Source organism: Ovis aries, chromosome 21, assembly GCF_016772045.2.
Source record: "Ovis aries strain OAR_USU_Benz2616 breed Rambouillet chromosome 21, ARS-UI_Ramb_v3.0, whole genome shotgun sequence".
In the NCBI taxonomy this organism is placed as follows: Eukaryota; Metazoa; Chordata; class Mammalia; order Artiodactyla; family Bovidae; genus Ovis; species Ovis aries.
This window is the reverse complement of record NC_056074.1, coordinates 27,065,151-27,087,624: the sequence shown is the minus strand read 5'-3', so window position 1 is coordinate 27,087,624 and position 22,474 is coordinate 27,065,151. Positions and strand designations below refer to the sequence as shown.

The window sequence follows — 22,474 nt, the reverse complement described above, 5'->3', positions numbered from 1 at the left end:
CAATACTTTGGCCACCTGATGTGAAGAACTGACTCATTGGGAAAGACCCTGATGCTGGGAAAGATTGAAGGCAGGAAGAGAAGGGGATGACAGAGGATGAGAGAGTTAGATAGCATCACTGACTCAATGGACATGAGTTTGAGCAGATTCTGGGAGACTGAAGGACAGGGAAGCCTGGGGTCTGCAGTCCATGGGGTCGAAGAGTTTGACGCGACTGAGCAACAAGGAACAAGATGCATGACCTCCCTTTCAATCTGACTTTCTACTTTTCTCAGCAGCCAGCCAAAAGGACTTAGCGGGAATCCTGGGAGGCAGTGTGCTGTAAGGTGGTCCAGAGGGGCTCTGGTGTGAGATGCTAGGGTTCACATCCAGGGCTCATCACCTGCTGGAGATGAGACCTTGGGAACGTGCTGGGACTGTCTAGGCTCACTTTCCTCATGAAGATTATGGGATCTGGTTCCCAGTGTTGTGGGAGGAGTAGATGAGAGATGAGATTAAGCCCGTCAGACAGCTACCCCAGTGCCCAGGTGTGCAGGAAGGGTTCCTTTTACTCTGCATGGAGTGTTTACCTCTGCTTTCCCTGCCATCCATGGGTCCCCTTCTCCCAGAGTGTCCTCCCTTTTCCAATCTCCGCTCTTCAAACACCACCACTTCTGGCAAGGGTCATTTTTGCAGCTTGTGCAGGAAAACTTGTCTTAACCTGCCCACCTCCTTACCCCCAATACATCCTGCTGCTGCTGCTGCTGCTATGTTGCTTCAGTCGTGTCTGACTCTATGCGACCCCATAGACGGCAGCCCACCAGGCTCCCCCATCCTTGGGATTCTCCAGGCAAGAACACTGGAGTACATCCTAGTACCTTGCTGTTAGAACCTTGTGTTCAAGCAGCTAACCTCTGTTAGACTGAAAAGTCCCTGAGGCCAGTGAAGTCGCTCAGTCGTGTCCAACTCTCTGTGACCCCATGGACTGTAGCCTACGGCTCCTCTGTCCATGGGACTTTCCAGGCAATAGTACTGGAGTGGATTGCCATTTCCTTCCCCAGGGGAATCTTCCCGACCCAGGGATCGAACCCGGGTCTCCCACATTGTAGACAGACGCTTTACTGTCTGAGCCACTGAGGCCAGAGATGGATCTTTCTCCAACAGGAGCAGAGAGGAATACAGGCAAACACACTGAGAGTCAAGGATAGGCTAGTCACATTTGGTATTGGGGCAGAGGCGAAGGCTAGGGCCCTGTGTCCCTCACAAAGGGAAGACAGACATCAGGCTAATTGCAGTCCTGTAGCCTGAATAAAGCCCCACAGGAGTGCAGGCAGTTTATTGTTATTGTTGGTCAGCCACTCAGTTGTGTCTGATTCTTTCCAACCCCATGGACCACAACAAACTCTGGAAAATTCTTAAAGAGATGGGAATACCAGGCCACCTGATCTGCCTCTTGAGAAATCTGTATGCAGGACAGGAAGCAAACTAGAACTGAACATGGAACAACAGACTGGTTCCAAATAGGGAAAGTATGTCAAGGCTGTATATTGTCACCCTGCTTATTTAATTTATATGCAGAGTACATCATGAGAAATGATGGGCTGGAGGAAGCACAAGCTGGAATCAAGATTGCCACGAGAAACATCAATAACCTCAGACATGCAGATGACACCACCCTTATGGCAGAAAGCAAAGAAGAACCAAAGAGCTTCTTGATGAAAGTGAAAGAGGAGAGTGAAAAAGTTGGCTTGAAGCTCAACATGCAGAAAAAACTAAGATCATGGCACCCAGTCCCATCACTTCATAGCAAATAGATGGGGAAACAGTGGAAAGAGTGACAGACTTTATTTTAGGGGGCTCCAAAATTACTGCAGATGGTGACTGCAGCCATGAAATTAAAAGACGCTTGCTCCTTGGAAGAAAAGTTATGACCAACCTAGACAGCATATTCAAAAGCAGAGACATTACTTTGCCAACAAAGGTCCGTCTAGTCAAAGCTATGGTTTTTCCAGTAGTGATGTATGGATGTGAAAGTTGGACTATAAAGAAAAGGCCTTTTGAACTGTGGTGTTGGAGAAGACTCTTGAGAGTCCCTTGTACTGCAAGGAGATCCAACAAGTCAATCCTAAAGGAAATCAGTCCTGAATATTCATTGGAAGGACTGATGCTGAAGCTCCAATACTTCGGCCACCTGATGGGAAAAACTGACTCCTTGGAAAAGACCCTGATACTGGGAAAGATTGAGGGTAGAAGGGGACGACAGAGGATGAGATGGTTGGATGGTATCACCAACTCAATGGACATGAGTTTGAGTAAACTCTGAGAGTTGTCAACGGACAGGGAGGCCTGGCGTGCTACAGTCCATGGGGTCGTAGGGAGTCGGACATGACTGAGCAACTGAACTGAACTGAAATAGACTGTAGCCCGCCAGGCTTCTGTCCATGGGATTTCCCAGGTGCCATTTCCTCCAGTGGATCTTCCCAACCCAGGGATCAAACCCCTGTCTCTTGTGTCTCCTGCATTCAGGTGGATTCTTTACCATCTGAGCCATGGAGGTTTCATTCCTGCCTTCCTAACAAATGCAGCATTTGTAGTCCTGGAGGAAGTAGCTGCTGGAGGAGGAGCCAGATGAAGGCCTTTTTTCTCCGACTGTAGGTGGGGTGTCTGTACAGAAGTGTGAGTGGACACTGGACACTGAAGGAGACAGCCTCATAGGGTTAACACAGATACTGGGTTCAGCCTGCCCCCTGCCCCCTGCCCCTGGCGACTTCCTTCCTGTTTCCCCGAGTTTGTTGCATTCATTCCACATTCAGGTGCCTCTTCCTCTTCTGCTCACTTGATAAGTCCTGGCGCTTACCCACCCTCTACTCAGGGGTTCCACTGTCCCCCCTGGCAGCACAACCGCCCTCTCCTCCCTCCCTCTCCCAACAGATGATCTTGGAGGGCCACCTCCATCTTTTTTTTTTGGCTAGGGTGCTGTTTCAAAAGCGACTGTCATTAGGTGAAAAGACGAAGGGACAGAGGACTGCTAAAAGGAAGGAGTTAATCACATTTATTGATCAACAAGCAGGGTAAACAGAAAAGTCAACAGACCTGGGCCAAACTGCCCCAGGCTGCTTCTGGTCTGGGCTCTGCTGGGCTCTGCAGAGACAGGGAGAAGCAGTCTCTCTGGTTTGGTACCAGGAAGGAGCCAGCCCTGGGTCCTGGTGCTCAGATCCCCTGAGGTGTTCTGTCCTGCTGGGCTACTGGTGGGAGGCATCAGCCTGGGCCATGATCAGTCCTGGGGTCCTGGCCCATCGTTCTCCATCAGCGTGGGCCTGGGCCCATATGGGGCAGGGCACCCTGGACAAGAGGCGGGTGGAGGAGACCCTGGCTTGGTGCTGGGGAGGCCCAAGCTGTGAGGAGGTATGAGCATGGCCAGGATCAGAGCCCAGGGTGACACAGTGGGTGGTGGGCCCGTGAGGCGCTCCGGAGCTCAGAGGATACAGTGTTCCTGGGCCTTCTCTCCAAAGTAAAAGCGGCCGAAGAGGAAGGGGCTCAAGTTGATGGTCTGAAAGTGGCCCTCCAGCATCATCTCGGCCACAGCCCGCCCCACGGCAGGGGCCTGCTGGAGCCCGTGGCCACTGAAGCCCGTCGCAAAGTACATGTTGATGACCAGGGGGTGGGGGCCCACCACGCCGTTCTGGTCAAAGGTGTTGTAGTCATAATAGCCAGCCCAGGCACTCCGGACCTGCAGGGGCATGAGACGTGGGGCTCCTGGGAGGGCTGCCCATGCACCCCATCTCACTCCTGGTACCCTCTACCACCTCCGAGCGGGCCCACGGAATGGTCCTCAGCCACTGTGAAGTGGAGGCCCTTGTTGTGTGGGCCGGCCGGTAGGCTCTGAGAGCAGGCCCAGAGGCTCCAGGGCCATCTGTCTCAGTTCAATTACCTTTAGAGTCTCAAAGGCTGGTACCCTCTGGGCCAAACGGGGCCACACCTTCTCCTGGAAGAAGTCGTAGTCCACTTCCAGGTTCCCTGGGTCTGGTTCCTCCTCCTGGTGGGGAGAGGTGGGGACAGGGCTGACGTTGTCCAGGACACAGGGCAGATCCAGACGTCACCCACCTCTTTAGTCGGTCCCCTTGGTGGGCAGGGACTGGGGGGAAAGAGACCCCAGTTCAAAGCCAGAGGGGACTGTGACATCAGTACCCGCATGGGGCCCTCCCAGGAAGCCTGACTCCTGAGTGACACCCGCTCTCCGTCTCTTCGCCGGCACCCTGACCCCACGGAGCGTACCTCTGTGGGGCTACAGCTGCCCAGGTAGTTGTTGCCTAATCCTTCCCGGCGGAAATAGGCTCCACTGGGGTCTGCGACGAGCGGCGCCTCCAGGCCTGGTCCCTGGGGGCAGTGCCACAGGTACACATACCTGCCGTGACCAGCAGCGTGAGAAGTGGCGAGAACAGGGACCGCCCCCCAACCCAGACCCTCGTGTAGCCACCCCCTGCAGAGCCCTGGAGGAGTCACCTTTTCCTCGGCTCCACAGGCAGCTTGGTGCCCTGCATGGTGCCCGGCGGCCCAGTCCCAATGCCAGCCAGCTCTGCGATTTGCCCAGACCAGGCCCCCGCCGCATTGACCACTAGGGCACACTCCACCGGCTGGAACTCCTGGCTGTGGTCCATCTTCACCTGCAGACCCCAGCCTCAGCTTACCCACGCCGGAAGTGGGTAGAAGATCAAAAGCACAGGCACGCGTAAAATAGCTAGCGCGTGGGAAGGGACTATATAACACAGGGGGCCCAGCGTGGCGTTTTGCGACCATCAGAGGAGTGGGATGGGAGGGGGCAGGGAGGATCAAGAAAGCAGCAGCTGCTAAGTTGCTTTAGTCGTGTCCGACTCTGTGCGACCCCACAGACGGCAGCCCACCAGGCCCCCCATCCCTGGGATTCTCCAGGCAAGAACACTGGAGTAGGGTTGCCATTTCCCTCTTCAATGCATGAAAGTGAAAAGTGAAAAGGAAGTCACTCAGTCATATCTGACTCTTAGCGACTCCATGGACTGCAGCCTACCAGGCTCCTCCATCCATGGGATTCTCCAGGCAAGAGTACTGGAGTAGGGTGCCATTGCCTTCTCCGCAAGAAAGCAGGGATATATATAATTACAACTGATTCACGTTGTTGTATGGCAGAAACCAACACAACATGGCAAAGCACTTTTTCTTTATAATTAAAAAAATTTAAACAAAATGCATAAACACAAGGACAGTCATGACTTTCCTCACTCTGCACTTTGCTAAGGGAGGTCCCTAGGCTGGGAACTTACATGGACCTCATGAATCCTTTTCAAAGTCACCTGCTCCCCGCTGGCAGTCTCCATGTGGCTGGATGAAGAGATGAAACCTGCAGAAAAAGGGAAGAAGATAAGTCCTTGAGGCCTCAAAGAGGAAGGAAATGGGGCTTCCACTGGTTTCCTAAGGACAGAAAGCTGAAGGCTGTGAGTTGTCCCACAGGCATTGAAGCCAAAAGGGACAGGGCAGCCAGGACGAACTTGGCCACACAGGATAGGATGATGCCGGAACTTCAAGCAGCTCACGAGTCATGGAAAAATCTGCTTAGGAGCTGGAGTTAGGATGCTTAGGACCAGACCCAGGGAGAAGCCCCCACTCCCCTTGCTCAGCCTGTGTGTGCAGGCGAGACCCAGCATGGGCTGGCCTCCCCACCAGCAGAGGACATAAGCCACAGGCACCGGCCTCAGACTCACGCGTCACCTCTCCTTGGCAGAAAAGGACCCCCATGGACTGTAACTTTCGCCGAAGCCCCTGGAGCAGACACCAGGGGTCAAACCAACCCTCGTTCTCCAGCCCTGTGAGGAGAAAGAAGATGCGTGAAGGGGGCCTAGGACCCTCGTCTCCTGTTGTTTTCCCCACACCCCTTGACTCTTCGGGGCTCGTAACCTGGGGAATGTCACATCGACCAGTTGCACCAGAGCTGGATCCTACGAAAGGGCAGAGAGCTGGCCTGGCCCGGGGCAGGTCCTGCTGGCCAGAAACCTTCCTCCTTGACTTGGCTGTGGGGTGCTGGGACCTCTCACCCTGAGGCACCCCTCAACCTCTGACCCCCTCTCCAAGCAAGGCTCACCGTATGATGCCAAAGCCACTCCCTCTGTGTTGATCCAGGGAAACTTTTTCTGAAGCTGCTCCGGAGACATCAGACAGACTTTGGCTCCTTCCTGCCTGGAGGAATGTGTGGGTCTGCGCACGTATGCTCGGTGAGCATGTGTATGCGGGGCGGGGGAGGAGGGAGAGAAGGGTGGGCCTGGCTCCACAGTCACCTCACCCACGTCAGTCTTCCTTGCTGCCTGGTCAAGACTCTTCAGCCTCTGCCCTCCCTTTCCATTCTGACACCCTAGACTCCCTTTGGCCACACCAAGCCCCCTGCCACCCCCTAACTGTTCCCTGTGCTTTCACGACAGGGAGGGTCACTCTGTTCTGCTCAGGGGGCCCTCCCCGTCCGCCTTCCAATACAGTGCTGCTCACCACACAACTGTCCCCTCTGCGACCCTGATGCCCAAAGGCAGCATCACGGGTGCCCAAAGGTCACACACACGAGCAGTCTGGTTCAAATCCTGGCGCCACCACCTACTAGCTCCGGGTGCCTCAGGTTCCCCACGTGGGAAATGGGGATGTTCTGACAACTAAATGAGTTAATATTTGTAATGCATTTAGGACATGATTTGATGTCACTAGTGAAAGTCATAGAACCATCTGGTGAAGATGCCTGCTCTTGGCTGGCTGGTCATGAGACCCCGTAGCCTTTGACACGAGCCCCCTGTAAAGCTTACGAGTTCTACTTTCTGGCTATTAGCGAAAACACTTGTGGATTCGTGGGACTTGGTAGGAGGGATGTGTCCTGGGGGGTTCTCATTGCCTGGAAACTTAGGAACCACTGTGACAGCGACTGTCCACGTCTGGATACAGCACTTAGCATGGGACACTGGAGGTCTGCCCATGTCCATCTTCTTGACAGACTGAGCTCCTAGGGAGCAGGGCCTGTCTCATCAGCTCTATCACCCTGGCCTCTAAAGTGAGTCAGAGGGTGGCTGAGATGCAGCGTGGAGGCCGTGCCAGGCGCCCACCTCTGGATTTTCACGTTGCGTTCCATGATCGCAGCCCCTTCCTCAGAAGCCAGAAGGAGGTAACCGGAGGGGTTGAACTGGAGGTCTAGGGGAGGGTCATCGACCACAGCCAGGTACTCCTGTGTGCAAAGAAAAGCTCGTCCAAGAAACTGACTTCAAGAAGGGAGGCAGTGGGACTTCCCTGGTGTCCCAAGGCTAAGACTCTGAGCTCCCAATGCAGGGGGCCCAGGTTCAATCCCTGGTCACAGAACTAGATTCCACACGCCACATCTAGAGATCCCAACAGCTGTAACTAGAGATCCTGCGTGATACAACAAAGATCAAAGATTCTGCATGCTGCAACTAAGACCCAGTGCAGCCAAATACATAAATATTAAAAAAAAAAAAGAAGAAGGGGAGAGCGCTTTTCTGGCTTTCTTACCACAACCCTCAACTCAGTGTCCTGACCCAGAGAAAAGCCCCCTCCAGGCACTGCCACTGGGAAGAAAACTGGCATTTCCAACTCCTAGTGGCCTGTCTCCCCTGCCAGCAGGACTGGCTGCCTCTCTGGGCTAAAGGAGGGGTTGCCACCCCCACTCCCCCAATCTCACATTGATGTTCCGTAGAAATTCAGCCGAAAAGAGGGAGAGCTGGACGTTCTCAGGCAATGAGAACTGCTGGCGAATCCCGCCCACGGAGAGCACGGTGGAGGCCCGGGCATACTGCGGAGACAAGAGAAGGTGAGGTGGGCCCTGTCCAGCATGAGCAGAATACTGTCATGAAGGTTGAAAGTCACATGTCCAAAGGTGAAGGGGAGTCCTACCTTCAGGTTTTATAATCTAAGAGAAGCTGAAGTGAACAAACCCAAATGAAGGCAGTGAGGACAACGGTCATTAAAATCCTTATTAGGATAGGTACAGAGCAGAGGGTCAGTCATCAAAAGGCGGGACACCCTCATACAAAATGTTACAAAATGGTAATGGCCCTGAAGTCCAAGGCTGGAGACTGACATTTGGTTCTACTAACTGGAAAATAGAGGGACATGGCCAATGGAGCAAGACCTGTGACTAGCCAGCAGTGGTAAACAGGAACAATTAAAGCACAAAAACCTCAGAAGCAAGCAATGAGGCCTGCAAGGGGGTTGTAATAATTGCGCTGATCACAGCTGGAATGCAGGCCAGACCTCTGAGATCTCAAAACACACAACATTGCGAAATTTGCTTTCAAAAGCAAAAACCTTATTGTCAAAGTCAATAGTTTGAGGAAGAACCTGGGGCTATTTCCCAACAAGGGCCAAAGTCCTGTCCCTTCAGAGATTTCAGCCTTTCTTCTCCTCCCCTGCCCCTGACTCAGAGTTGCCTGACTCTGCCCCACCCCAGACCTCACCGTGTGGTCCCGCTCCACGACCAGCACCTGAATGGCACCTTGCTGCTTCTCCAACCTCTTCAGCCAGTAGGCCACAGACAGTCCAAGCACCCCACCCCCAACAATCACCACATCTGAGCGTTCGGGGGGCAGGTGGCTGGTGTCATACAGTGGGCTCCAAGCCCTGCCAGGGAAGATGGACTGGATCTTCTTCTTGATCTTCGACACCTTTCCATCGCAGTCTGTGGGACGCAGTTATGGTCAGAGAGGGCCATGCATCTCCTTTCCAAGAGGCGGGGTGGGGTGTGCGTGTGTGTCGTGGTCAGAAGATGGGCACAGGAAAAGGAGGGCTAAACTGACACTGAGTTTTTAGTCCTCTCAAGGTCAGCTGGCATACAGCAGCATTCCCCAGCTTTGCCTCATGGTCTCTGTGCCCGAGTCTCACTTCCTTTGAGTGCATTATACCTAGCACTGCAAGATTCAGCTTCCTAAAATGAACACTCTCTACTTTCTCCCTAGGCCAGGGGACTTACACGTTTCTCTCCTGGGCTTCTGGACCAATAGGTCCTGGCACATCTAGAGCCACAGGACCCTCAGAAGCATGGACCTCTGAGTGGCACCTTCTCCTGGATATTCATCACCACCAGCAAATCTACACTCACGTCCTGTCTGTTATCAAGCTCTTATAAGAGACTTTGCCTCTTAAATCTCTCTCCAATCTGTCCCCTTTTTTTCCCCATCTCTACCACCACTGCCCTGGACCAAACCACAATGATTAAGAGCTCCCATTTCCACTCATTCCCCTCTTGTCCTACCCCCCAATTTCTTTCCTCTATCACAGCTTTGTTGTTGTTCAATAGCTAAGTCAAGTCCGACTCTTTGCGACCCTGTGGACTGAAGCACACCAGGCCTCCCCGTCCATCACCAACTCCCACAGCATGCTCAAACTCATGTCCACTGAGTTGGTGATGCTATCCAACCATCTAATCCTGTCGCCCCCTTCAGCTGCTGCCTTCAATCTTTCCCACCATCAGGGTCTTTTCCAATGAGTCTATCATAGCTAGAATGACCTCTTCTGAACATTAATCCATCAAACACTCTCTTGCTTAGAACCTTTCATAGCTTTCCATCACTCTAAGGATAAAGGTTCAAAAGATTTCACGTGGCCTGTGAGACACTGCCCGATCTAGCTCTCGTTCACCTTGTCATCCCAGAACCCTCCAACCTCACCCCTTTATTTCTGCCAAGAGGACCTACACAGGTGTTCTCTCTGCTTTGAAACTCTGCGCCCACTTCTTTGCCCAGTTAACTCCTTGGTTCCTTTAGATCTCAGTTCAGTTATCACTTTCTCAGGAATTCCTGACCTCCCCTAGACTATGCCAAGTAATCCTGTTCTTATCTTGCAGCTCAGTGAACTGTTCCTTTGCAACATGCAGCACACTTGCAACTTTAAACTCATCTGTGATTGCTTCATACTGTGCTTCGTCTACCTTCTCCACCAAATCTCCAGCCTAGCACAGTGCCTGGCACATCCCAAGTGCTCAATAAATGCCTCGAATACATGAATCTTTTTGTCTTTCACACCCGGCTCACAAATTTCCAAGTCTTCTGTCACTGTCTCCAGTTCCAAGTTCAAACTCTTCTCAGCATTTGAGTCTTTCCTTGATCTGGGCTTAACCTTACCCATCATTTCATACTACTAACTCAACTCTCTATTCGGATGGCCTTTGCTAATTCCTTGCACGAAAACGATACTTTTTCCTAACCTCTGCTCAGTTCTCCAGAACCTGGAACTCACACTTTCCTTGGGCCAGTAAACATCATCTTTCAAGGCTGATCTCACTTCCCACCTGTTCCATGTATGGCTACCGGCACTACCTACTGGCAGTACAGGACATCATCCTAGTTGGCTTCTCTCCAGTTTTCAACTGGTCTAGAAGCCTTCCCTCTCCAGCTACACCTCAGACACCTCCAGGACGTGTATCGAATCCTTTCTTTCTCTTCTTTCCTCCTCACAGCCACTGAACAGCATCCTGCATGCGAGCAGGACTTCATTAATTTCTGTGCAACCAATAAATCGGCCTGGCTGCAATTCTGGTGGCAAACTCAGGGATAGAATGATCTGGGATATGTCACCTGAGAAGGGCAACTCTGGGATCCATACCCCTGTCCAGGCTCTACAAGCTCCAGCAGGCAAGGTTACCCTCTATTCCGAGGGACCCCACTGTCTTCCCAGCGTGGGCCGGGATTCTGAGTCCTGAAGGTCACAAGGCTGGAGACGGGGGACACCCCAGAACCACGATACCCTCCGCTGCCCTCAACTTTACCCAGAGTAGAGCCTCCTCTGTATGTGCCTAGCCCCCGTCCGGAGAGGCACTGGCCCAGGCGGAGCCGCAGCGCCCTCCGAAGCATGGCCCTGCTGTTCCGGGCCGCTAGGAGAGAAGCACCCTACCCGGGTACAGTCCCAGGCTGCAGTCGCAGCTACGCGCCGCCAGTCGTTCATTCGAGCACTCCCATTGGCCAGCGACGCCTCCGGGCCCCGCCCCTCCGCCCTATAGGCGGTCGGTCCCTCCGGTGACATGCTGAGAGCCCCGCCCAGGCCCGCCCCCACCCTCCGTTGGCCAGCTGGGCGTCTACGTCAGTCTTGCGCGCCCGTGGGCGGAGCCGGGGAGGGTTGCGGGCGGCGCTGAGCGGAAGTGCGGCTGCGCCGGTTTCCGGGGCCGCTGGTGTGACGTGTCCCGCGCTTGGCGCAGCAGGAAGCGGCAGCGATCGAGGCCTGAGTTCCCGGCGCCGGCCCCGGCTCCTTTCCCGCTGCCGCCATGCTCGACTTCTTCACCATTTTTTCCAAAGGCGGGCTTGTTCTCTGGTGCTTTCAAGGCGTGAGCGACTCATGCACCGGGCCCGTTAACGCGTTAATTCGTTCCGTGCTGCTGCAGGTACCGCCCCCGCGGGATCAGAACTCCAGGCTCGTCCCCCTCCCCCCTGACCCGACCCCTAGTCCCCTTTGACTGATCCCGGGCCTCCCTCTCACCCTGTCGGCGCACCTCAAACTGGCCGCTCGCTCGTAGCCGGGACTCCACTTCTTTCTCCCGCTCCTATCAGACCATCCCGCAACTTTGTGATGTCCCCTCCCCCTCCGCTTTCTGGGACTCTGGCAGGATTCCGTAGTCTATTGAGACCTCCCTTCGTTCCCCACTTTCACTGCCAACGGCTTGCTTTTCTGTTGTCGCAAAGGCTGGGTGGGATAAAGGATGAAAGAACGTCTTTTAAGAAGTGTAGATAGTGTCCGACTGCCGGTAAACCTGATTGTTTACATGAGGACTCCCTTCTCGCTCGCACATGTCGGTCCCTCCCACCTTTCCCCTCCTCGCCCTCAGCTGGGTGTCTACACTTTTCTTCCAGGTGGAATGCTGGAGAGCAGTGCCCCTGAATCTTTTTGCCCTGGGGGACAGGTTTGAGTTTAGGGTAATGTCTGGTTCCTTCCCGAAGGGGCCCAACTCCAGGTGTTTGAGGGGACAGTCTGAACTCTGAGATATACTCTTTTTCCAGGAGAGAGGAGGTAACAACTCCTTCACCCATGAGGCACTCACTCTCAAGTATAAACTGGACAACCAGTTTGAGTTGGTGTTTGTGGTAAGTGAGTGTATTTTAGAGGGGTAACGATTACATTGACAGGCAGTCCTGATGATTCAGAAAATCCTGATTAATTAAACCCAGTGTCTATGATGAAGTAACTGAGAAAACAAGGAGGGTGGAGGGGGAAAGGGAAGCTGCTCTTGGGCCCAGTCAGAGGGCTTGGCTGCTCCTCAGGTCAGGGAAACCGGCCAGGGGGCTGAGCCAGTCCCTGGAGGCCTGGGTCGAGTTGGCTTCCCTCTGTTCTGGACTGGCATGTAAACAGATTTCTGGCTCTGTTCCTTCCCCTGAACAGGTAGGTTTTCAGAAGATCCTAACACTGACATATGTGGACAAGTTGATAGACGACGTTCACCGGCTGTTTCGAGACAAGTACCGCACTGAGATCCAACAGCAGAGTGCCTTAAGTCTATTGAATGGCACTTTCGATTTCCAGAATGACTTTCTGCGGCTTCTTCGGTGAGAGGCCTCCCCTCTGTAAAATCAGTTTCTGAGACTTGATGAGTTCCCTTCCTTCCCAAGAGTGGGTAGTACGCTGTGGGTTGAAAGGGGCTCCTGAGTTGGCTTCCCAGTTCTGATTGCCTGCTTGGTGTGAGGGCCCTTCCCCTGGATTTAGACTGTCCACCTTTTCTCTTTGGGCTTCCCTGGTGGCTCAGATGGTGAAGAATGCCTGCCATGTGGGAGACCCAGGTTTGATCCCTAGCTTGGGAAGATCCCCTGGAGAAGGAAATGTCAACCCACTCTAGAATTCTTGACTGGAGAATCCCATGGACAGAGGAGCCTAGCCCACCAGGCTCCTCTGTCCATAGAATCCAAAGAGTCAGACACGACTGAAGTGACTCAGCACAAACTTTTCTCTTTAGTGAAGCAGAGGAGAGCAGTAAGATCCGTGCTCCCACTACCATGAAGAAATTTGAAGATTCTGAAAAGGCCAAGAAACCTGTGAGATCCATGATTGAGACACGGGGTGAAAAGCCTAAGGAAAAAGCCAAGAATAACAAAAAAAACAAGGGGGCCAAGAAGGAAGGTGAGTTTGAACTTGGACATCCAGGGGCATGAGAAGTTGTTAAGGCGGCACTGAAGTGGTTCCCTGTCCTCCCTTCATCATTGCTTGCCTCCCTGGCCCAGGTGCCCACCACCCTCATTATCGTCCCCAATCTCAGTGATCCTCCTGGTGTTTCTTCATAGTTTTCTCTGAATCATCTGGGAGACTTTTCCCCATTTGTCTATTTTGTAGGAATTTGGTCTTTTTTTTTTTTTTTCAGTGAGTTTTCTCCTTGACAGGTTCTGATGGCCCTCTGACTGCTAGCAAAGCAGCCCCCGCAGAAAAGTCAGGTCAACCAGTAGGACCTGAGAACGGAGAGGAACTTTCCAAAGAGGAGCAGATCCGCAGGAAGCGGGAAGAGTTCATTCAGAAGCATGGGAGGGGTATGGAGAAGTCCGGGTGAGCAGCCCAGCTTTGCCCTAAGCTTTTGCTGTCCAGACACATTGGGGGCAAGGGAGCCCTTGTCTCTGAGGTGGATGCTGCCTCTCCTGCTTCTCCACCATAACCCTCTGTACTGTAACCCTTCACAGCAAGTCCAGTAAGTCAGATGCTCCCAAGGAGAAGGGCAAAAAGGCACCCCGGGTGTGGGCACTGGGAGGCTCTGCTAACAAGGAAGTTCTGGACTACAGCACTCCCACCACCAACGGAGCCCCCGAAGCGGCCCCACCTGAGGACATCAACTTGGTAAGAGGTAGTAGGGGCCAGAGTGAGAGTTACCGGTAATAAGAAGCAGAGGAGGAAGGAGATGAGGGCAGTCCCCTTGATTCCTTGGAGCCAGAGGGTGGGTTACATTTGAAGCTTCTGGAGTCAAAGAGGCGGAGCAGTGTAGGACAGGGTCACTCCAGGTTTCCCTCCCCGCCAGCTCATGGTTTCCTGATCCCTTCCTCTCCCCACACCCTCCAGATTCGAGGGACTGGGCCCGGGAGGCAGCTGCAGGATCTGGACTGCAGCAGCTCAGATGACGAAGGAGCTGCTCAGAATTCCGCCAAACCTAGGTATGGGATTTGGTGGCGGGTGGCGGGTATGGCTCCAGAAGGGATAGGACTTGCTGATGCCTGCTGGCTTTCTGTGCGTCTGTGGTTTTCTGTGCCTGCAGTGCTACCAAGGGCACTCTGGGTGGCATGTTTGGGATGCTGAAGGGCCTTGTGGGTTCCAAGAGCTTGACTCGTGAAGACATGGAGTCTGTGCTGGACAAGATGCGTGACCATCTCATTGGTGAGTCAGAACAGGGTAGACTCGTGTTTGGGGGGTCAGGATGGTGGGGGAGAAGGGCTGTAATGGAGGTCGTTCACTCCTGCCGGGGCACTCACCCACGCTTGTCCCCCTTCTTAGCTAAGAACGTGGCAGCAGACATCGCAGTCCAGCTCTGTGAATCCGTGGCCAACAAGTTGGAAGGGAAGGTGATGGGGACGTTCAGCAGTAAGTGTCTCCCCAGACCTGGAAGTGCTTGGGTGGAGGTTATGAAGTCACCACCATTCTTATTACGTGCATGACTTTTGACAAACTATAATCTCTAAATCTCTGTTGTTTTACCTAGACTTCAGGTGTTCATGACATCTAGCTTAAGAGGATTTGAATCAATTACCTGTCAGGTGCTTAGGGCTGTCAGATACGGTGTGGATTCCTGGGCAGGATCCTAGTTCCCTATAGCTCAGCAAGATGCCAGGTGTTCGGAGCATCTGACTTGGGCTTCATGGGTATACCTCCCTGCCCCACCCCCAGCGGTGACTTCCACGGTCAAGCAAGCTCTGCAGGAGTCCTTGGTGCAGATTCTACAGCCGCAGCGCCGCGTAGACATGCTGCGGGACATCATGGATGCCCAGCGTCATCAGCGCCCTTACGTGGTCACTTTCTGTGGTGTGAACGGCGTGGGGAAGTCTACCAACCTTGCCAAGGTGGGTGCCGTTCCCCAGCCTGAGTCTGACATTGTTTCTGCTACTTTTTCCTTCTCTGCCGCTCTGGGGCTGGCTGACAGTTCTGCCTCTTTTGCAGATCTCCTTCTGGCTGTTAGAGAATGGTTTCAGTGTCCTCATCGCTGCCTGCGACACATTTCGTGCCGGGGCTGTGGAACAGCTGCGTACGCACACCCGGCGTCTGAGCGCCCTGCACCCCCCGGAGAACCATGGCGGCCGCACCATGGTGCAGTTGTTTGAGAAGGGCTATGGCAAGGATGCTGCCGGCATTGCCATGGAGGCCATAGCCTTTGGTACAGTGCACAGGAAGCGCGGAGCTTATGTGGGCCCCTGTGCTCTGGGGGTTCTCTTGGCACTTGAGGACCAGGGTTACCCTACCACCAACTTTCTGCTCAGTAGCAGCTCAGAATTAGTGATATGCCATGCCATGCTCCACTTTGGGGTAACACGTGTAGTTGTAGGCAAACCTCACAGATTCATTTTGTTACCTGAATATTTAGGTAACACCTTTATCCTCCTGCTAGGGCTTCCCAGGTGTGGCTCAGTGGTAAAGAATCTGCCTGCCAATGCAGGAGACATAAGAGATGGAGGTGGTTCCAGCCCTGGGTCGGGAAGATCCCCTGCAGGAGGAAAGGCAACCCACTCCAATATTCTTGCCTGGGAAATTCACGGACAGAGGATCCTGGTGGGCTACAGTCCACTGAGTTGCAAAGCGTCAGGCACACCGAGTGTACACACACACACCCGCCTGCTCTCCTTTCCCTAAATATGCTTAATGACAGAGTGTGGAAAGTGTTTCTTACATCACCTTGTAACTTGATTCAGAACCTAAGGAAATAAACAGGCAGACTTTTAATAGGGCCAGTTTAGGACCTGTTGAGAGGAAGCTGGAAATGAGTTTAACAGTCCAGGAGTTTTCCGTTGACCACTCCTTTCTTTCTAGCACGTAACCAAGGCTTTGATGTGGTGCTGGTGGACACAGCTGGCCGCATGCAAGACAACGCTCCCCTGATGACTGCCCTGGCCAAGCTCATCACTGTCAACACACCCGACCTGGTGCTGTTTGTGGGGGAGGCCTTAGTAGGCAACGAGGCCGTGGACCAGCTGGTGAGGGCTTGGGCCTGGTTCTCTTCCCAACCTTAGCTCTGGCCAGTTAGGTATGTTATGTTCATATCATATTTCTCCTTTCAGGTCAAGTTCAACAGAGCCTTGGCTGACCATTCTATGGCCCAGACACCTCGGCTCATTGATGGCATTGTCCTTACCAAATTTGATACCATTGATGACAAGGTAAACGTGGACAATACAGGGCAAAGTGGGACCAGGAGGGGGAATGGCTGTCCTTCACAGGGGAGCAGAGGCTCTAAGGGCACATGGGTTCCAGAGCCTCCTGTTGCTGAGAGAGTGAAAAGGCAGGGTCCAGAGATGACTGGGTATTCTGTCTCTGCTTCAGGTGGGAGCTGCGATTTCTATGACCTACATCACAAGCAAACCCATCGTCTTCGTGGGCACTGGCCAGACCTACTGTGACCTACGCAGTCTAAACGCCAAGGCTGTGGTGGCTGCCCTCATGAAGGCTTAATGTGGCTCTTGCCTGATAACCAAATCACCGCTTCCCCCAAAGTCCCTATCCCTGTATCAAGAATGTGCTTTAGAGTATGTGAGCAACTTGTCTTCAGTGTAGTTCAAAGGCAGAGTGAGGGGGGGCTCTGGGGCCTGCAGCCCCTCCTAACCCCACTCTCTGTTCAGCCCAGCCTCCACCTGCAAGGAGGGCCTAATCATGTTACAGTCACTGCCCACTACCCATCCCTGCCCCACCCCCATGCTCTTCCCCCTTCCTAATCCAGCATCCCTCACTCTGCCTACAGACTCGGTCTCATTACAGCTTTGACCAGTGGTTAATAGATCCAACACCAGAGCTCTGCTAGTTAGTGTGGTCACGGGGACGTCTGAGCATCGTCCCCTGCTCCATTAGAGAAGAGGCTTGAGAACCTGCTCTGGGTCTCGATGGCCCCTCTCCGTAGGATACACAGCGTTCAGGTCTGCAGGGCCAGGATAACACCCCCACACTGTGGCAGTGTATGGCCTCTTCTTAATTGCTGCTAATTCAATGATCCCTTCCCCTTTTCCCCAAAGCCTCAGCGAGGCCAGAGTGATGTGTTACAGATGAGTGAGAGGGGTCCCCGCCTCCCACAGAAGTAACAGGAGCTGCGCTGCAGTGTTGCATTGGGCTTCTCAGCCTCCAAGACCTCCTCCCACTTCCACAGAATCCACATGTAACTTTTGCATGTTCCCCTTCCCGGGAGAAAACCAACTGTCAGAAGGGGTACATGTTGCCCCCTCCGCCTTCTGCTCCCGAGCGGATCCTGGCTCCTCATCCTCCTCTACAGTGCCTGGTAGACAAGTGCTACGTTGAAGAATACAGACCTTGTTAAGACTTGTCCTATAGCTTGGTATTACAGATGTGCTATTAGTGCAATAAGGTGAAGGCTGTCTGCCCAGAGAAATACATAATTTATATGAGAAAATAAATTTCATAAGTAAATTGCCTTTTAGGTCTTGGAGTCATTTGACAAAGGATTCAAAACTAAAATCCTACAGCACACTAACTAGAGTTTCTAGGGTACATGGCACAAAGGGAAACGGGGATTGACAATGCTGAGGAATCAGGTGGAAATCTGCGCTTGTCCCGAGAATGAGATCACCTTCCCCACAGGGTGCAAGAATAGAACTTTTAAAATTTACATTCGGCCTGTACCTTTGCAGGTCAGGAGTTTTCTAAAGTGACTCAAAGTAGAGCTGGGGCCCTGGGAAGTAAATGAAGAAGCTTTTAATATTACAGCTCAATTATGTAAAATACTGTACACTGTAAAAGGCCTAGAAAACTAGAGCTTCAAGTCATATTTTAAAAAAGCCATTAAGCTTAATTGAAAAACCAAGTATAGAGTACAAAACTGCCACAAGGGCCACGGCGAGCCCGTGGCGTCAGGAGCCCAAGTCCTCTGCAGCCACGGTCGGTGGAAGCGTCCTGTTGACCTGCTGTGTGGACACAGCCTGTTCAGCCTGAGGTGGGGTGGGGGCTCCACTTGGGCCCCTTGTCACGTGGGTATTGAACTGGAACAGGCTGCAGAGGAACGAGCGGGCATGAAGGATTCAGGTGGACATCTCCGCTAACCCCCAGCTTTCAGCCTCTGGGTATTGGTACTTCCTAGGAGCTGCTTCTGGTTCTTGTAAGTTCACTTGTGAAACACTCCACAGTAGGCCCTGACAGCTTGATCTAATGGTGGCGGTTCCTCTAGCCCTCTCAGGTACTACGGTCTGCAGAGAGAAAAAAGATGGTAAGTGACGTTTCACAGCTCAGGTTTATCCACCTAAAGCTGCAGAAACTGAAGTCAAGCTTAACCCTTCAGAGGACAAGACACCAAATACTAGGAAACCCGTGAATGGACTTGGTAGGAAAATCCAGACTCTACAGGTAGAAGAGCCAAGTCATTTCTTCTCCAAGGTCTTAACTGAGCTCTGGGAAAACGTTTTCTGCTGACAAATGGTAGAACAGGAAACAGAATACCTCTTATTTCACTGTGTGCTGTAGATGAGCCATTCAGCTGGCCTTCTCTCACGATCCCTGCTGAACAGAACACACATCAGTATCAGACAATATGACCGAACAGCTAAAACTCAGCAACAGGAAAGCAGCCAACTAAAGGGAGGTGAAAAATAAAGGGAGGTGAAAGCACATGGTCTGACCAAGGATCGAATTATTCCTAACGCACAGCTAGGCAGGGGCATAACCAGGTTAGTCTTCACACTGTTGTACTAGATGACAGGGAAGCACTGAGGTCCCTGAGTGCACTAACACTCCCTGTGCAAAAACAAGTGTGTCCCTAACTAGTCTAGAAGGCCACGTTTAGGTAAAACTACTCCAGCCGGGGAGGACAGGAAGTAGCATGCAAGGGGGCAAATTCAACCAAGCAGAAGAGGGACTAGTAGCTGAGCTAACACCCCCAGAACGGGCTTAGAGCCTTGCTGTCTGATACAGTGCCGCTGGCCACACGTGCTGTTTAGTTCTAAATTAAAACCTGTGCTCCTCGGGGACTTCCCTGGAGGTCCAGTGGTTAGGATTCTGCACTTCCACTGCGGGGGGTGGGGGTGGGAGGTGGGTTCGATCTCTAGCTGGAGAACGGAGATTCCACAAGCAGCATGGTGTGGCCAAAAAGGAAAAAAGTCTGTTCCTCAGTCACACTTAACTACGCTTCAAAACTCAATGGCCGCATGTGGCTTGTGGTTACAGTACTGGACAGAGATGATAGAATACTTCAGGCAGTGCAGAAAATTTCTGCTGGACAGCACTGGAATAAATAATGTGTAGGAAGAAGCTTAAAACTGAATACACAGGAGAAAAGGACAGACAGAAACACGGACAGCTGGAGTGAAAATAAGCGAGGGACGGCACTCAAACACACGAATTGGGACTCCCCTCTTGGAAAACACTAGAGCAGTATTTATCAGCCATAAAATGTTACCTCTGACCTAGTAATTATACTGAGAATCCAGCCTATGGAAATTACTGGCAAAAGGAAACACTCCAGGGATGAAGACGTGCTTACTGCAACAGTGCTTACAGTAGAAAAAAACTACATATTGCCTAATACAGGGGAATAATTAGGTAACTGAGACAGTGGGTTATAATACAATCTTTCACTGGCCAGGAAGACTGCAGCCATGTGGGGAGATGTATGATATACATATCACTGAATTTAAAAAGTACCAGAACTGTATATAGATTTTGTTCACAACCAAGAGGAAATGCACAAGGAAAACTCAACTGAAATATACCAAAGTAACTGCTTTTGTGATAGTAGTGAATTATAAAAGAATTACCTTCTTTTCCCCATTACTTGATTTTCCTGAAATAAATGTACTTGCAGCCTACAGAATCTTTCAACCTAAGTAATTTTCACTATGCAAAAGTCTGGACATAGCACAGTGCCCGATACAAAGCAAGAGCTCAGGTTTATAAAACAAAGGCAGTGAAAGACCTCTGACCTCTCATTGGTATTTATCTATAGACTCAGAAAATAACTGTGGATGGAAGGTAAATTTGACTTGAAGTGCTTTTAACCTAAAACTGCTCTGCTAGATTTCAGATCACAAACTTCAGCTGACCATTCTAATTAAAGCCCCTGGCCACAGAGAAAATCCTTGATGTTTAACAATTCACAATACCCTAATGAGTGGTACGGAGAAGGCACTGGCAACCCACTCCAGTACTCTTGCCTGGAAAATCCCATGGATGGAGGAGCCTGGTGAGCTGCAGTCCATGAGGTCGCTAGGAGTCGGACACAACTGAGCGACTTCACTTTCACTTTTCACTTTCATGCATTGGAGAAGGAAATGGCAACCCACTCCAGTGTTCTTGCCTGGAGAATCCCAGGGACGGGGGAGCCTGGTGGGCTCCCGTCTATGGGGTCGCACAGAGTTGGACACGACAGAAGCAGCTTAGCAGCAGCAGCAGCAGCAATGAGTGATAACTTCATGGGGAGTCGCTCTGCTAGGAAGCCCAGGCAGCTAAGGACAGTCTGTGCAGCTTCACAATACTTCTGATGACTTTTGTCAATAAAAGACTTAGTGTAGGAAGAGCTGTCCGGCGGGATTTTGTTCTCTTCCACATTAGCATCTTCCTTGGCTAGAAGATCTCCAGAACACAGATCAAAAGAACAACGTATGTACTCCTTGCCCAGTGGAAAAGCCTACTGAGAGTCCCACCTATGGGCAAACAGTAGAAGAATCTGGAATATTGCAGGACAGCAAAAAACATCACCAAGAAAGATCAGCAAACTGCTTTCACAAAAAAGATGAATTGGAAAATTTCCTTTTATAAGGGTTTTTAAAAGTCTTCTATGAAAAGGGTAGACTTAAGTTTTCAAAATGTTTAGTTATGGTGATGCCTTTTACAAATCTTGTTCCATCAAAACAGAGCCATCAAAACAGAGCCATGGATAATCACAGTTTGTGGAATGTCTCATCACAGGAGAATCCCATTGCATAGGACAAGTTCTCTCTATATTAAATTACCCATCCTTTAAGAGGCCCCTACTGCAAGGAGATCCAACCAGTCCATTCTGAAGGAGATCAGCCCTGGGATTTCTTTGGAAGGAATGATGCTAAAGCTGAAACTCCAGTACTTTGGCCACCTCATGCGAAGAGTTGACTCATTGGAAAAGACTCTGATGCTGGGAGGGATTGGGGGCAGGAGAAGGGGACGACAGAGGATGAGATGGCTGGATGGCATCATTGACTCGATGGACTTGAGTCTGAGTGAACTCCAGGAGTTGGTGACAGACAGGGAGGCCTGTCGTGCTGTGATTCATGGGGTCGCAAAGAGTCAGACATGACTGAGCGACTGAATTGAACTGAAGATGCATTCAGATTGACCATGAAAATGCATATTAGCAAATAACTTTTCAAGAACATATTCTACATAACAGCAGCAAAGTTTCTTTGGAACTGTGTGCTGAGTCAGAATGGGCATACCTTGGGGCCCGGCTTTATTCAAATTAAGGTTTTAAAAAGTATTATCCGATTTAGCTATACCAAGAAGTTTTGCATTTGGTAGGCTGTTTGGCAGCTTGCCTGGAGCCATTAGTAAATGGAAACTTTTAACTGCATTTGGCTTTCTGGTTAGAATTGAGAGGTAAAATGTCAAGTGAATGGTACTCCTAACTTGCCACCACAACAGTTTCCACATAACATTTTTGCAGCGTTTTTTCTGTTTATAAAGACAAAGCATAATCGTAAAAAATAGGATTTTCATATTTCATAACGTAGGAAAAAATATTTTTTAAAAAAACATTAACTCCTACTGCACAGAGATAATCACAGTTAATTTTCTAAGCATCATGCCAGGCATTTCTCTATGTTATTGTTTAGTCGCTCAGTCATGTCCAACTGTTTGCAACCCCATGGACTGTAGCCCGCCAGGTGCCTCTGTCCATGGACTCTCCCAGGCAAGGATACAGGAGTGGGTTGCCATTTCCTCCGACAAGGTATCTTCCCGACCCAAGGGTCGAACCAGCATCTTCTGCATTGGCAGGTGGATTCTTTACAGCACCAGAGAAGCCATAAAGCACACCAAACAAAAACAGAAAGCATCTACAATCTTGTATGCCAGGGAAGTGAAAAAGTGAAGTGAAGTCGCTCAGTCGTATCCGACTCTTTTCGACCCCATGGACTGCAGTCTACTACGCTCCTCTGTCCATGGGATTTTCCAGGCAAGAGTACTGGAGTGGGTTGCCATTTCCTTCTCCAGAGGATCTTCCTGAGCCAGGGATCGAACCCAGGTCTTCCGCACTGTAGGCAGACGCTTTACCACCTGTATGCCAGGGACTGGGATATAAAAATGCATGTTACAACCTGCATTTTATTTTTTCCACTCAGAATACTATCTCTGA

The 22,474-nt window shown here is 51.5% G+C and overlaps 3 protein-coding genes across 10 annotated transcripts in view; 1 reads left to right on the top strand and 2 right to left on the bottom strand.

The window, feature by feature from the left end:
* Positions 1–3,014: 3,014 nt before the first annotated feature.
* Positions 3,015–10,882, bottom strand: FOXRED1 (FAD dependent oxidoreductase domain containing 1). Of its 2 annotated transcripts, none has more exons than XM_027959361.3 (11): positions 10,760–10,882; positions 8,454–8,674; positions 7,679–7,789; positions 7,089–7,207; positions 6,092–6,186; positions 5,715–5,816; positions 5,277–5,353; positions 4,483–4,643; positions 4,255–4,384; positions 3,911–4,015; positions 3,015–3,709 (listed from the first exon to the last, which is right to left on the bottom strand). In XM_027959361.3, exons 1-11 carry the CDS (start codon positions 10,842–10,844, stop codon positions 3,455–3,457), a joined length of 1,461 nt encoding a protein of 486 aa, XP_027815162.1. In that variant the 5' UTR covers positions 10,845–10,882; the 3' UTR covers positions 3,015–3,454. The 2 variants fall into 2 exon arrangements, with proteins under 2 accessions (XP_027815162.1, XP_060259989.1); XM_060404006.1 differs by having other exon boundaries at positions 3,015–3,321.
* Positions 10,883–11,167: 285 nt separating this feature from the next.
* On the top strand, positions 11,168–17,573 carry SRPRA (SRP receptor subunit alpha). 2 transcript variants are annotated; one of them, XM_027959843.3, is made up of 14 exons: positions 11,168–11,368; positions 11,982–12,065; positions 12,361–12,524; positions 12,929–13,092; positions 13,350–13,509; positions 13,641–13,794; positions 14,014–14,105; positions 14,207–14,325; positions 14,443–14,529; positions 14,833–15,005; positions 15,103–15,316; positions 15,967–16,130; positions 16,215–16,313; positions 16,477–17,573. In XM_027959843.3, exons 1-14 carry the CDS (start codon positions 11,252–11,254, stop codon positions 16,603–16,605), a joined length of 1,920 nt encoding a protein of 639 aa, XP_027815644.1. In that variant the 5' UTR covers positions 11,168–11,251; the 3' UTR covers positions 16,606–17,573. The 2 variants fall into 2 exon arrangements, with proteins under 2 accessions (XP_027815644.1, XP_060259988.1); XM_060404005.1 differs by having other exon boundaries at positions 16,215–17,573.
* Positions 17,574–17,838: 265 nt separating this feature from the next.
* Positions 17,839–22,474, bottom strand: part of FAM118B (family with sequence similarity 118 member B) — a 47,339-nt gene continuing 42,703 nt past the window's right edge. For 4 of the 6 annotated variants that reach the window (XM_042238384.1, XM_042238387.1, XM_042238386.1 and 1 more), the window contains 2 exons: positions 18,592–18,651; positions 17,839–18,341 (listed from right to left, as the gene is read on the bottom strand). In XM_042238384.1, the coding sequence (XP_042094318.1) occupies positions 18,328–18,341; positions 18,592–18,651 (74 nt within the window). In that variant the 3' untranslated portion in view covers positions 17,839–18,327. The remainder of the gene's footprint in view (positions 18,342–18,591; positions 18,652–22,474) is intronic. The other 2 variants (XM_042238385.1, XM_027959845.2) reach the window with 1 other exon arrangement.

Coding starts and splice junctions, on each gene's coding strand:
- FOXRED1 (XM_027959361.3), bottom strand. CDS start 10,844: ATGCTTCGGAGGGCGCTGCGGCTCCGCCTGGGCCAGTGCCTCTCCGGA. Junction 8,675..10,759: donor CAGAGGAGGCTCTACTCTGG/GTAAAGTTGAGG, acceptor TGCGTCCCACAG/ACTGCGATGGAAAGGTGTCG. Junction 6,187..7,088: donor CGCAACGTGAAAATCCAGAG/GTGGGCGCCTGG, acceptor ACATTCCTCCAG/GCAGGAAGGAGCCAAAGTCT.
- SRPRA (XM_060404005.1), top strand. CDS start 11,252: ATGCTCGACTTCTTCACCATTTTTTCCAAAGGCGGGCTTGTTCTCTGG. Junction 14,530..14,832: donor GGTGATGGGGACGTTCAGCA/GTAAGTGTCTCC, acceptor CCCCACCCCCAG/CGGTGACTTCCACGGTCAAG. Junction 16,131..16,214: donor ACGAGGCCGTGGACCAGCTG/GTGAGGGCTTGG, acceptor TTCTCCTTTCAG/GTCAAGTTCAACAGAGCCTT.